Genomic DNA, 13754 nt, shown 5'->3' with positions numbered 1-13754 from the left:
GCAAGCAAAGCTAAGAACCATGGGTGGCAATATGTGTCCTTTATAAACAGTGTAACAAGACCCCAAACATGAACCATGGGATCTAGGCTCGAACATTTCCTAGGAAATTCTTTCAGCAGATGACAAGGGTTAAAAACACCGCATCAAGCAATGGCATAGCCTATTTTTGTTCACTGATGGGCATTTTCTTCACATAAATGGTCTTACTTTTCTTTTATATGTGCACACTTTTTCATAAGAGGACAATCTGTACTCACAGGAACATAAACAGATCTTCATAGTTTAAAGTACACAGTCCAATCAGATTACTCTTTCCAACACTTCTCCTCCCCCCACCCACAGCTATTAGTTTATGAAAAATGTACATAGCCAAACCCAGGAGCCTCTTCTTTCTCCCTAATTGGAGCCATCAGTATTCAAGAGCACAACACAGGCTCCACCAACTTAACTCAGGTCTGACATCAGTGCATAAGCAGTAGAGAAAAAGACTCATTCCCCTGAGGCTTAGTGAGTGGATATTGCTGCTCTGGAGTTGCTACAGTGTTTGTGTAGGAGAAAATGATGCTTCTGAGACTGGAAGAAGCAGAGCAGAGAGATGCAAGAACTCCAGTGCCCTCATGAAGAAAGCAATGGGAGGGAGAATGAGAGACTTGTCAGGGTATCAAGAGTAAGGAGTGATAAGCCCTGAACATGAATCTGAACTTTTGACTACAGAGCAGTAGTTCTCAACCTGTGGGTCACATTGGGGGTTGAATGACCGTTTCACAGAGGTTGCCTAAGACCATCAAAAAGCACATTACATAGCAGTAGCAAAATTACCATTATGACTTATCAATAAAAATAACTTTATAGTTGGGGGGTCACCACAGCATGAGGAACTGCATTAAAAGCTCACAGCATTAGGGAGGTTGAGAACCACTGTGCTAGAGCAACATGAAAGAGGAGCTTAAGGGTGTCTAGGGCTCTCTATGGATAGACGAAGAGCATCTGAAGGGTCTGGAACAGACAGCAACATGCAAGTCACAGTTTTGTTGGCCTAGATCACCTCCCTTGGGTGTTATTCTCAGATGTACCAAATCTATCACCTGTCTGTCTGGACATGTTCTGGACCTAGAGTCTTGACAAATGAGATTCTTCATCCTTGCCAAGTGTGATAAGTAGTCTTAATGTCAACTTACAGCACCAAAAGTCACCTGGATGATGGGCTTCTGGATGTGTGTGGGATATGACACTGATTGTTAACTAAGGAAGGAAGTCTTGCCCACTGTGGGTATTACCATTACCTGGCTGGAATCCTGGGGTACATACTTATAAAGGAAAGCAGAGCACTACTGCATTCATTACTCTCTGCTTCCTAAGTTTCAGTAGAATCTGACCAAATTTCTTATAATTTCTATTGCTGTGATGAAGCACCATGACCAAAAGAAAGTTTGAGAAGGAAAGGATTATTTGGCTTATATTTCTATATTAAAGAAAGTTAGAGTAGGAACCAGTAGGCAGGACCTGATGCAGAAATTACGAATGGGTGCTGCTTGCTGGCGTGTTCCCCATGGCTTACTCAGCTTTTTTTTTTTCTTATAGAACCCAGGACCACCAGCACATAGGTAGCACCACCCTCAATGGGTCACATCCATCCCATCAAACAGTAATAAGAAAGTTGTCTTGCATTTGGGGCACAAATAGTCAGAATTGAGATGTCGTCTGGTGAAGTTTTCCTTTGCTGAGTATGAAGCATCCTTCCCCATCTCTTTTGATTACTTTTGGTTAAAAAAATACACTTTATTACATATTAGAATTGCTACTCAAACTTGTTTCTTGGGTCCATTTGCTTAAAAAACCTTTCCTAGCCCTTTACTCTGAGGTAATCTCTATATCTGTTGCTGAGATATTATATTTCTTGTAAGCAGAAAAATAATGTATTCAGTGAATGCATCCACTCTGTTATCCTGTTGATGCTGAGAGATATTAATGACCAATAATTGTTAATTCCTGTTATTTTGATGTTGGTGTGTGTGTGTGTGTGTGTGTGTGTGTGTGTGCTCGCATGCACACTTGTACTTGTGTAAGAGTTGGAGGGAGAATTGGGAGACCCTCTGGGGATAGGGACTTTACAAGAAGACCAGCAGACTCAACTAGCTTGAACCATTGGGGGCTCCCAGAGACTTAACCACCAACCAAAGACCATACATTAGCTATTCCTAGCCCCTCTTCTCTAGGTCAACATTATAGAATAAGTGTCTCTCCTGGTGACCCCCTCCAAGTTTACCTCTCAGGAAGTAGCCCAGGGGGCCTCTTACCCTTTAAGATCCTGCTCAAAACCCTTTCTTCTCAGATCATATTCTCTGCCTACTCTCTCCCTCCATCACAATCTTTTCTGGCATTCTCCTTGTACTCAGGAAAAACCATGGGAGACTGTACCCATTATAATAATCTTAGGTCGAATGACTGGCTCTCCATCCTAGAGCACAATGGCAGTATATTATAGCAGGCAGTTCATACATTTGAGGGGTTTTTTAATACCATTTAAGGGATGAATTTGCAAACATCCTTGGATCTTATTTTTATTGCTCTATCTATGAAAGAAATACTGTTGTTGTTTTCTGGAGCAGTTTCTCAGATTGGAAAATATATATATAAGTACTCTGCACTTTTATAAGAATTTCAGTCCCAGTCACAGCATTAGATAAATTAATTGTCTCCTGAATTCACAGATGCATCACTAGCTGATGTTAATCCCCCTTCACAAATGAGCAGATAAATGAACCAGGAAGTTATCGATTAAATAGCAAGAGATGTCAAAGAACACAGAAAGCTAGATTATCTGGAGGCAGTAAGAATGTTAAATATATCTGGTATGTTTATCTAAGATTCCCCACAATCCACCTGTGTTCCCACAGGTGATTAAGCTGTCTAAATATAAAAAGGACTCTAACTTGACTCCCCTCTATACAACTATATCCAAAGCTCTCATGTATTAACCAAGAGCCAATTTTGTCTGGCAATCTCTAACTCACATTGCAGTTTTCTTTAGACTTCGGCCCCAGCACCTATGCTTGACCTTTTCCATTCCTCTTCCTTTGAGGTAGGGTCCCTGCTCTAATGCCTGTGCATTCCTTCTAAACAGGAGAGCCCAGAGGGGAAGAGAGGGAATGCCCATTGCAGATTCTTACTTGGACAGGTAGGAATGCATTAGCTTTGATCTATCAACAGGGACTGTCATTATGGGCTCTGCAGGGTGAGAAGCTGTAGAAAGGAAGTGAAATCATGAGTGACGACCATGTTGTTTGCAAAGCCTTCTTCTGATCTGAGTGTGAATGAAGACAACATGTAAAGAAAATGCCCACTATAACTTCCTCCCTGTTTACAGCCTGAAGACTGCTCCTTTACAGAGACCGCATCTATGGAGATGAGCTAAATAAGATGAGCTTGTATTCTTGGTCAGATTATGAAATTACCTCGCCTCCCTGTTCAACTGCATATAATAAACTCTTAGCATCCCAGAGACCCCAGACCACCTTATCCCAGTTTTTCTGTATGCCCATGCCATTTCATTTCCTTTGGTGGCCCTGCTTAGGGTTCTGAGATTTCTGGGCCATGAAATGACATGACCAAACTTAGAGGCTTCACAGAGGAACTGTAGAGTTCTGGTTGTTCAAAATTTGAAATCAGGAAGTCAGCAGGATTCTCTTCAATTTACTCTGATTTGTTAACTACTAAATCTTGCTTTGTCTAGACAACAGGGTCAGTGTGGTTATCCAACATACAGTCAGCACCCCTTACCTCCCAGGCAGGCACCGAGGGCCAGGGCATACATGAGAGGCAGTGCAGGCAAGCTAATTTCGGGGTCCCGGCTCAGGTTCAGGAGGACAGGAATCTGTGAAGGAAACAAGTGCTGAGAACACATATCATAGAGAATTAGAAGAGAGACTGAAACTGACTTACAGAAGCTAAAGAGCCTTGTTTTAGAAGAGACAGCTCAGCAGTTAAACACACTAGCTGCTCTTGCAAATGACTAGGCTCAATTCCCAGCACCCTTGTGGAGCCTTACAACCAGCCACATAAGGGTCTGGCCCCTAAGGGTGAAATACAGACATAAATGTGGGCAAAATGCTTTTCACATAAAATAAATTTTTTAAAAAATTTAAGAGCTTTATATCATTTATATCATTATTTTTATTTTATCAACATTATTATTATTATTATTATTATTATTATTATTATTATTATTATTATTATTATTATTATTATTAGCTTGTGTGTGTGTGTGTGTATGTGTGTGTGATGGGATGGGATATCACAGCATAGTGTGAAAAGCCAATTTTGTAGATTGAACTCAGCTCTTCTGGGGATAAAACTCAGGTTGTCAGGCCTTAATTTATGTATAGTAAGTGCTATACCCATTATTCTATCTCACTGGCCCTCCGAGATATTTCTTTTATGGCCAAATTGTTCTTAAAAAAATTTTTTTAATGAGCACAAGATGCATGAAAGAAACCAAATCACACTTTGGCATGTGCAAAACTTTGTACCCATCTGTCTGTGTCTGGTTCTAGACAGATGAACAGTCAGGTTTCCTTGTTTAAAGCCCAGGCCGCTGCCCTGAGTCACAGTGGATGAAGGCATGTGGAGTTTCATGTGGTACCTAAGAACCCCATGCATTCAGAGTCTATGAGACACTGCCAGGGCCATGCTGTTCATGAGGCATCATCTCAGTCCACACTAAATTGCTCCTCAAGTGTGTCTGCTGTCACCTCAGTTGGCAGGTGGAGGCTGGTGATGCTCAGAGGGAACGGGACCTTGATGCCAAGCCAATGAACTGATTGATTCTCAGAACCCACGGGTTAAGAGAGAGCTGACTACCGCAAGTTGATCTCTGACAACACACACACACACACACACACAGAGAGAGAGAGAGAGAGAGAGAGAGAGAGAGAGAGAGAGAGAGAGAGAGAGGCCAGAGGACTCACTCACTCATCATCTACTCATTGGGGAAAGCCTAGCAACCTGCATTGCCAAGTTCATGGAAGAGACAGGGTGTCTTTGCTGCTCACATTCCTATTCCTCTAAGGATAGCCTTATTTAGTTCTCATAAATGGCATACTGGGATCCAATCCAGATCCTCCCTCCACAGAAACACAGCCATAAATGTCTCTAACTGCTGTTATTTAGCCTAATTGCAGTCCACTGGACCTGGCTTAGCTCTCTATGTTATTTAGTTTCAGAACATTTTAAAGAAAAGGAAAAAGAAGCTAAAACAAAAAATGGCACCAAGTGAAAATCACATGTGTAAGAGTTTGTGTGAAGGACCTTTGACCTATATCACCACTGCATGGTTTTCCCTATACCATCTATGACAGCTGACAGCTACACTTGCCAGAATGCCTCCTTGCAGGCCTAGAAACAAACCTGGGACGAGAAGATGCTGAAAAACAAGATGGCATCAAAAAAATGACTTCATACATGGACTAAATGGCAATATACACAACTACTACGTGTATCCAAAAAAATCAAAATTTAAAATCTATGAAGTTATGTGCACAGATGTGCATCATTTGAATTCAGGCCAGAATAAAAATTTAACATCTTTAAATCTGAAAATTGCCACAAAACTTTCCCATTCATAGGAAGGAGTATAAAAAAAAGGGGAGGGGAGGCTTCAACAAAGAATAGGTGTCACAGATTTCTTAGTCTTCAGAAACATATTGTGGGTTCCCTTGAGTGCATTGTAGCACAGCCTAGGGTTTCTCTACTACAGAGCTATATACACAGATTCCCACAAGCTCGTATCAACTGCATACAAGAAGGGTAGGAAAGAAAAAAACAAAAGGTGAGTATGAAGGGGGTTCTCAGGCATGGAAATGTGTGTCCAAATATTGAAATATCTTGACATCAAGATTCCCATATCTTCCACTGGCCCAGCCTGCTTGACTTCCACTTCAACTCATATAAACAAGAGACTAATGCTGGCATGAAGTGAGGACCAGGGGCCTCACATCACCCACTTCAAATGCCCTATGACTGTTATCTATAGAATTTATATTGTTTAATACGTTGCAGTTAACAATAATCAATGACTGCAAGGTCCCTGGCAGCCAGCCCACTGATCTAGTCACAGCTCCTGTCTGAAACATTGACCTAGAAACACTCAGAAGTGATGAGAGTCAGAAACATTAAAAAAATAAGATAGCTAAAATAACCAGGCATGGTGGTAAATCCCACCATTCAAGAGGCAGCCTCAAGAGTTCAAGGCTAGCCTGGTCTACATAGTGAATTCCAGGCCCAGGGCAACATAATGAAGCCTAGTCTCAAAGAGCTTAGTCCATCACAAAACCCTGGAATGTGAATACCTTTCATAATCTACAGTGTTCTCATTACAATGTTCCTGAAGCCTTATCCAGCCAACATGGAAAACTAAACTTATCTACTGACTGATTCTTTCTTCTCTGGACATAAATAAAATTGTCATGGTGTCATCCAACCTACAGGCCAAGTCTCTGAATCTCCTCCTGACTCCCAATGGTACCTCATTCGTTCCTGACCATGGGAAGGGGAGGTCTACCACTGACACACATGAGCTGTTCTTTGTACAAAGTTCACATGATGAACCTAAGTACACTTCTGAGATGGGAAACAAAGAAGAGACAGGCTGTATTTGTCCCTTTTCTTTCATTTGTCCTCAGGATAACCAAATTACTCAGCCATTGTTCTAAGGCAGCAGTCCTCAACCCGAGGGCTATGACCCTTTGGAAGTTGAATGACCCTTTTTCAGGGATCTCCTAAGAAGGTCAGAAATGTGTGTGTATGTGTGTGTATTTACACTGTGATTCACAGCAGCAGCAAATTTACAGTTATGAGGTAGCAAGGAAAATAATTCTGTGGTTAGGGGTCACTACAACACAAGGAAACGTATTAAAGGGTCACAGCATTAGGAAAGTTGAGAACCACTGCTCTATTCCCACAGCTGCAACACATCTCTAGGTCCTAACTCCATCTGTACTAATAATAGTCCTTTGAAACAACAGCTATCTCTACCAGCTTTTTGGTCTTTGCTGAGACTCCACAAGTGTTCCCTGATGCAGAAGGCTCCACAGCTGTGTAGAATGAAGGTGATTCAGAGAGAAGAAACGATCACTCTGCAAACAGGAAACCTGGTGTGCCTTATACCACTCACCAGTCAATGGGTTGGAGCCAAATCAGTGAGGGAAACTACAGAACATGGGTTCACAGTGGGGAGTCAGTCCACACACCTGGACAGAGGCCGCTAGAGACCCATGAAACAGACCCCTGAAAGCCAGGTCATGGTCTCCAGCTTACCATAGCTGGTTCTGGGGAAGATTCTGCTGGAGGTAGGCAGGTACTTAGTGGATGGAAGAAGAAAAAGGCCGTGGAAAGATTCTCAAGCCCCGGTCTTTTATTAAGCAATAGAAACTTCCCAGGCAGCCTATCTCTGACTGCAAAGGTAAAAATAAAACCGAAAGCAGTAATAGGCAGCTGGCTAGTTCCACACAGCCACACAAGCTCTCTATAAGCCTGTTCTAGGCTGGAGCTGTCTATGTCTAGAAATGAGCACAGGCTAAACTGTAGGAACATTTCTGGTGGTTAGATAAAAGCTAGAATTTCTCAGGCACCTGTAAAACTGGTTCCTAGCTGCCAAAAAGAAGTCATTCCCCCATACCCTGGCAGAAGGGACACATGGCTACCTGTGGTGCCAATCAGCACATCGAAGTCCTTGCTGCCCTCCAGACTCCCTCAGTACCTGTTGCACACCTCAAGTCCAGGTTAGCACCCTGACCTGTCCTCCAGAGATGCATCCTCCTTATGATCTACACGTATCTCCACCCACTCTGTAGCTGGTCCCTCTTTGCTATTCTCTTTCACTGTTAATGCTTATTCCCTCACCAAAGGAGTCCTCTTGCTGTCTCTGTCCTCTCCCCACCTTCCCCCTCCCTCTCCCTCCTCCCTCCCTCCCTTCCTCTCTCTCTCTCTCCCCCTCCCCTCCTCTCTCTCCTCTGCCCCCTCTCTGCTCTATTTCTTGCTACATCGCTATCTCCACCATTCTTTCCCACTCTTTCCCTCCTTCCCATTTCTAGAGATGGCTACTCTCTATCTATTTTCTCCTTCTCTCTACCCTGGGCTCCTCCAGGTGCCTCTGGATATTTTTTTTCTCTTAATCACAATGAAAAGAAACAAACCAAAGCATGCAAATAAACAAAACATCCAAATAGTGGAGCAATCTTCTGCTGAGAGTTTCTTTTCTGCCCCCCTCCCCTACTGCCCACCCCTCATCTCCATCCTCCACCCACTCACATACACTAAAGGAGTGCAGAGGACCATTGCATCACCTAAAACCACAGGAGCAAAAGAAGGCCTCTGAATGGGCATTTGCCATCACATTGTGCCGGCCTGGGTGTAGGATTCTCAGTCTGCATCTGCATTCATGCATGTGCAGGGCCAGCAAAGAGAAGGAAAGATAAATGTGCACGTGCTGTTACCAGAGGCCAGAACCAGCAAAGCAAAGGCTAAGGGGATGGTAAACAGAGGCACCCTACCTCCAGTGATGCAATGGTGCATCATGGGACAGGGCAGGGCCAGCGGGAGGGCCAGGCAGAATGGAGCCTAGGACTCTGGGGGACACAGTAAAGCACTAACAGAGCCTGAAGGGTGGTATAGTTTGAAGATCTAAACAAAGGGCTACTTTGGGAAAAGCAACCAACCCTGATTAATTCCTATTTTTATCCACTTATGCCAGGCATGACTCTTTTTTTAAAACATGAATATGCATGAGTTTCCCTAATAAAATCCCTCTGTCTTTTTTGTTTAAGGAGACTGGTGCCTTGGGAATTATCCCAGAGCCCTTCTTCCTTGTTCTAGTAAGGAAGCTCCCTTTGCTTTTTTATTGCCTTGTGTGCTGATTGGCGTGAACTCACCTAACTCTGCCTCAGGCTGAACTACCAAATAAAATGGTCCTCACTAAAACACCACAAATTAAGTTGCTACCTGCTAAGATTATCCACATGAAATTTTTGAAAACTTATTTACAAAGTGTTTGTTTGAATGTGTGGTATTTTTTTTTAAGAAACTAAAAATAAATCTGAAGAAAAAAAAATCTTTCTTATTTTATCCAAAGGAATGTTCTCTCTTCATTCTGCCTGTGCACCAACCGTGTGCATTCCTGGTGCCCTTAGAAGCTTGAAGGGGTGTTGGATTCCCTGGGATTGGAGTTGTAGATGATTGTGAGCCACTGTGTGGGTGTCAGGACTCTCAACTGCTGATCCATCTCTCCAGCTCAAAAAACAATATTTTAAAAGAGCAAAAATAAAGGACTGGAATAAGACACATCAAAGACTTGAAGAGAAGGTAGAAACCTCACACAGGATAAAAGATAAATATATCACATGAACAATAAACCCTTCATGCCTAATACAGCTATAAAGCAAATAGGAAATGCTGTGCCGATGTGTGCAGAAGTTCAAGTCATAAAGGACCTTCTCTAGTAACCCGTGAGTGATTAGGAAAACAAGGAGGTGTCCATCTAAGATCTAACTACAACATGTCACATGCATGCATGTAGCACGCACAGAATTCTGCTCACAGGCACATGAGGAAGTTTGACATTTCATTGCCTTTATCTTACCTCTTTCTATTGGTCTAACTTTCAGGAAATAAAAATATTACAGATAAATGATCTCAGTTCCTCATAGCATTCCTTTCACCTTACCATCTCCTTAGACAATATTTGAAAATGTGGTGGTTAGAATGGGAATGGCACCTATAGGCGCATATATTTGAATATATTGTTAGTGGATCAGTTTGGGAAGGATTAGGAGGTATGGCATTGTTGGGAAAGTATGTCACTGGGGGCAGACTTTGAGGTTTCAAAGAATTCATGCAATTCCTGGTGCTTTCTATCCACTTCATGATGGTAGATTAAGATATGAGCTTTTAACTGTTCCTTCACCCTGCCAACATGAATTCTACATCTCTGAAATACTAAGCCAAATTTAATTCCTTTTCAAGTTGCCTTGGTCACAGTATTTTAGTCACAGTGGTAGAAAAGTTACCAAGACCGAGTATCATCTTCTTTAGTAGCACACTGTGGAAGGGACTAAATAGACAATCTTGATCTATGTGTATCGGCTTATAGGGAAACAGTGCACTAAGTTGTTGAGTGATGCTATTCCTAGAGAGGCATAAGCAAACAAGTATTCAGTACAAGCACCCATAGAAGACCAAACAATGGAACAAGTATATAACCAACATCTAATTTGGTGAGCCAATGGCTTTTGCGAGGGTTATGCACAGCAGTATCAGTGAGGAGTTACTTATAGGAACAAATATGAAATCTCAGATAGTGGTATTTGAAGAAATGAGTAGTGACTTAAAGAATGTCAGGTGATGATCCCCAACAATGGATGCCATCATGATCCACCAGATACCAAAGGTCATATTCAAAATAAACAAATGAGTCATATTCAAACAATTATATATTATAATATGGGGTACCTCCATTTCATTTCTAGTAAGATTTTGGTCTGGAAATCTGAAAGCTTCCCCAGAAGAGAATAGCAACAGAGAACATTCAGGGCTATCACCAGGGCCACATTACTTTCTGAAGCTCTTTGACAATTCCCCAAACTAAAGCAACTTATTTTTCTCTATTCCTGTTCTTTCCTCCATCTCATCAACCCCCAGCAATAAGTAATCATGAGAGATGTTTATCCATCATCTACTATTCTTTATGTCACTACACATTCCCCTGGATACTCTTAACAATAGTCACCACAGCCCCAAAAGGAAGATGTCTGTCCTTTTCCCTCTTTCTCTTTTATACCTTACAGCCTATAACAGTAGTCTCTTTGGTTCCTTAGACTAGAGTTTTCTCTTCCTCAGGCCCTTCCCAAATAAAGCCTGTGCTTTCCTAGAAGTGCGTATTTCTATGTCTGTCTTTCCATCTGATATTACAATGCCCAGCAGGACGAACAGATAAAGGTGTATGACAAATGCTTATGTCCTGAGAACACATCATGTGAGACCTGGGACAGGATAAGTTGTTGTCTCAGGAGCTGAAGATGCATCTGACAATATTTCAAGTTTTCATTATTAAGTCTATTGTGCCTACAGAAGAACACAGTGATTTATTAACTGACTTTTATCTCTATGGGATCTGAAAAAACATTACCTAATCAATCCTAATTGTTAATTAGTAGATTCTTTTGAGTTGTCTAATATACAGATTAATAGTCACTGAAGCTTAATGTCTCAATTTCCAGGCCTTTCTTCTTGCTTCTCTTGATTTATTGCACAACCTCTGACTAGCAAAACATGTTCATAGATAACATTGTTGTGTTCACTACTTAAGGGGAAAACACTCAGTGATTCACATTTAAGCATACTGCTTTATTGCAAATTTTACAGACTCTCAGGACTCCTTAAATTCACCATCCTGGATCCCTGAAGATCTTGTGTGTCTTGTTCCATATGTGACCATTAAAAATAACAACCGCTGAGTTAGTTCAAAATTCCCAAACCTATTGTCTTGAAACAAGAACCATACTGGGTCACTAGAGAATAAAGCTTAGCATGGAATGAATTGCAGACTGAGAAGGAGGTCTAAACAATGTGAGTTGGAAAAAGAAGGACTATGAGCCTAACCAGCCCTCTCCTTACATGGCCAGCTCTGCTGCACTAATCCTTGGGGACCCTTGTTCACAACATACTATGGCATAATACATGTGTTATATGTATGGGAAGGAGAGACCCCTCGGGACCTCAAGAAAAACAGAGAGAACTGCCCCACTAGCATCCTTCCATGAGTGCACTCACCTTTCTGCCTTATACTAGGCATTTGGTCCTGAACTGTGTTTGGCAAGACGTAGTAGATCTTAGCTTTAAGTCTCTATTCTCAACTTTACTTTTCCCACACCAGAGATCACAGTTCCTGTCCTAAGACAAACAATAAATGACACAGAAGATGGCCTAGGGATGGGAATCTTGGTGTTGGCTAGGAGTCAGAATCAGAGACTTTAAACCCCTGTACATATAGGCCAAGTACAAAAATTCATGGAGGCTTCTTAGAATAAATCACTTCTGTGCTTGAGGATAATAAAGACAACAGCTCATTCTTTTGGTATATTGAAGTTCCTTTTAAATGAAACTTTGTTTTCTGGGAAGAGTGGGAGCCCTCAACTAGGCTTTCCAAACAGGCCGTCACCTCTGATATGCTGTTCACTCTCCAAAGTCTGGTGCCCAGCCTGTCATTGGTCTCTCAGTGACCCATACCCAGTTGCCTCAGGCTCAGCTAACATTTTCCCCCTATATATAAGGGCAACAGAGGAGTTGTTTTCGTGCCCTGTTTCTTAGGAAATAAAGGATGTGTCCAGATGAGAGCAGGCAGAGGTTGACCCTTAAACACACCAAATCACAGCACTTACCATTGTAGCAGTAAACGGAATGTTGTCAATCAAGGATGATGCCAACGCCGAGACCCACACTATTAGGACAATGGCAGCTGCAAAGCGCTGATCTTCTGGAACCATCTAAAAGGTTCAGATGATAGCCTCGTTATGCATTAACCACTGAAATGCTGACTACATACATAAAAAGCGTCAAAAGATTGTTAGTCTTTCTTCTGACACATGCCAAGATCCAGGTAAGCGTGAACATGCAAACCAGGGTCACCTAAACCAGGAGCCTTGGCCACAAGTAACAAGAAAGGGACCATTCTCAGTCAAATAGCTCTGTATGAGGAGGTACAGGCATTTCTTACTAACATCTGCTGACCACACAGATTGGTTCCTCCTGCTCGATGGCCCAGCAGAATCCTAAGGGAAAATTTTCTGCAGCATTCACTTACTGTGCACTGCCCCTTTTCAGACATACTTTAGCTAACAGCAAAAGCAAGATTGCACACATCTATAATTGCATATTCTTTGACAAACATCTCCTTCGTCTCTAGGTTACCCAGGGTAACATAGGCTCCTGTCAGTGCTTTTGACATAATTTATGTAACATTCTTCCCAGACTTCTTTTTTTTTTTTTTCATTTTTCTTTTAACAAAACTCAAAGGATAATGGCTGGAACATATTCTATTAGAACATTTGATGTACCTTTATTAGCAGGGCAGTCTGTTCTCCAACATACTCTACTAAGTGAAGATGTGTCAATGCCTAGAAGAAAGGAGATGTTTAAAAATGAGAGTATATGCAGATTTCCTGTGCCTTTCAAAAAAAGAACATAGGGCAGGCACAGGTCATCCTTTCCCATCGAAGACTTTACTCCTCAGCACAATCTATAAGGAATTTGACATCACACATGCATGTGAAGATGCACAGAGGGAGAAGGTCCAACAGCAGAGGCAGGAATTCCCTCGCTAATTCCTGCCAATGTCTATGCTACATTTATACTTGGACAGAAGGTAATCCCTTGATTTTAAGGTCTATCAGGAACATACTCCCAATGTATTTTAAAAGTTGGAGTTTAAAAACTCAGTTCTTACAACGGTTGAAGCAAGATTTAAAAAAGAAAAGTATATCTAATGAGGTACAGGAGCATAGTAAATCTGTCTCCATTGACAGCCTGTGTCCTATGGAATGTAGAAGAGCAGCGTAAGATAAAGGATGCTCAAGAGACTCTGTTCACACCACAGTCTCGGTCTCCGGTAGAGGACACAGCACTGGGATAGGACAGAAACCCAGCTTCCGGTCACCTCTTCAATGTATGGCATGTTCACTGGGATTTCCACTGAAGGGAGATTA

At 41.9% G+C, this 13754-nt stretch overlaps 1 protein-coding gene across 1 annotated transcript in view; it reads right to left on the bottom strand.

Annotated features, from left to right (window-relative positions):
* The window catches only part of OCA2 (OCA2 melanosomal transmembrane protein), a gene marked incomplete at both ends in the record, with an annotated part of 280886 nt that overhangs the window by 104004 nt on the left and 163128 nt on the right, over positions 1-13754 (bottom strand). Inside the window, 3 exons of the mRNA XM_080915069.1 lie at positions 3781-3874; positions 12432-12536; positions 13107-13166. Of these exons, the coding sequence (XP_080771195.1) occupies positions 3781-3874; positions 12432-12536; positions 13107-13166 (259 nt within the window). The remainder of the gene's footprint in view (positions 1-3780; positions 3875-12431; positions 12537-13106; positions 13167-13754) is intronic.

Source organism: Micromys minutus (genome assembly GCF_963924665.1).
Source record: "Micromys minutus genome assembly, chromosome: 3".
In the NCBI taxonomy this organism is placed as follows: Eukaryota; Metazoa; Chordata; class Mammalia; order Rodentia; family Muridae; genus Micromys; species Micromys minutus.
This window is presented reverse-complemented; position numbering and strand designations above follow the sequence as displayed.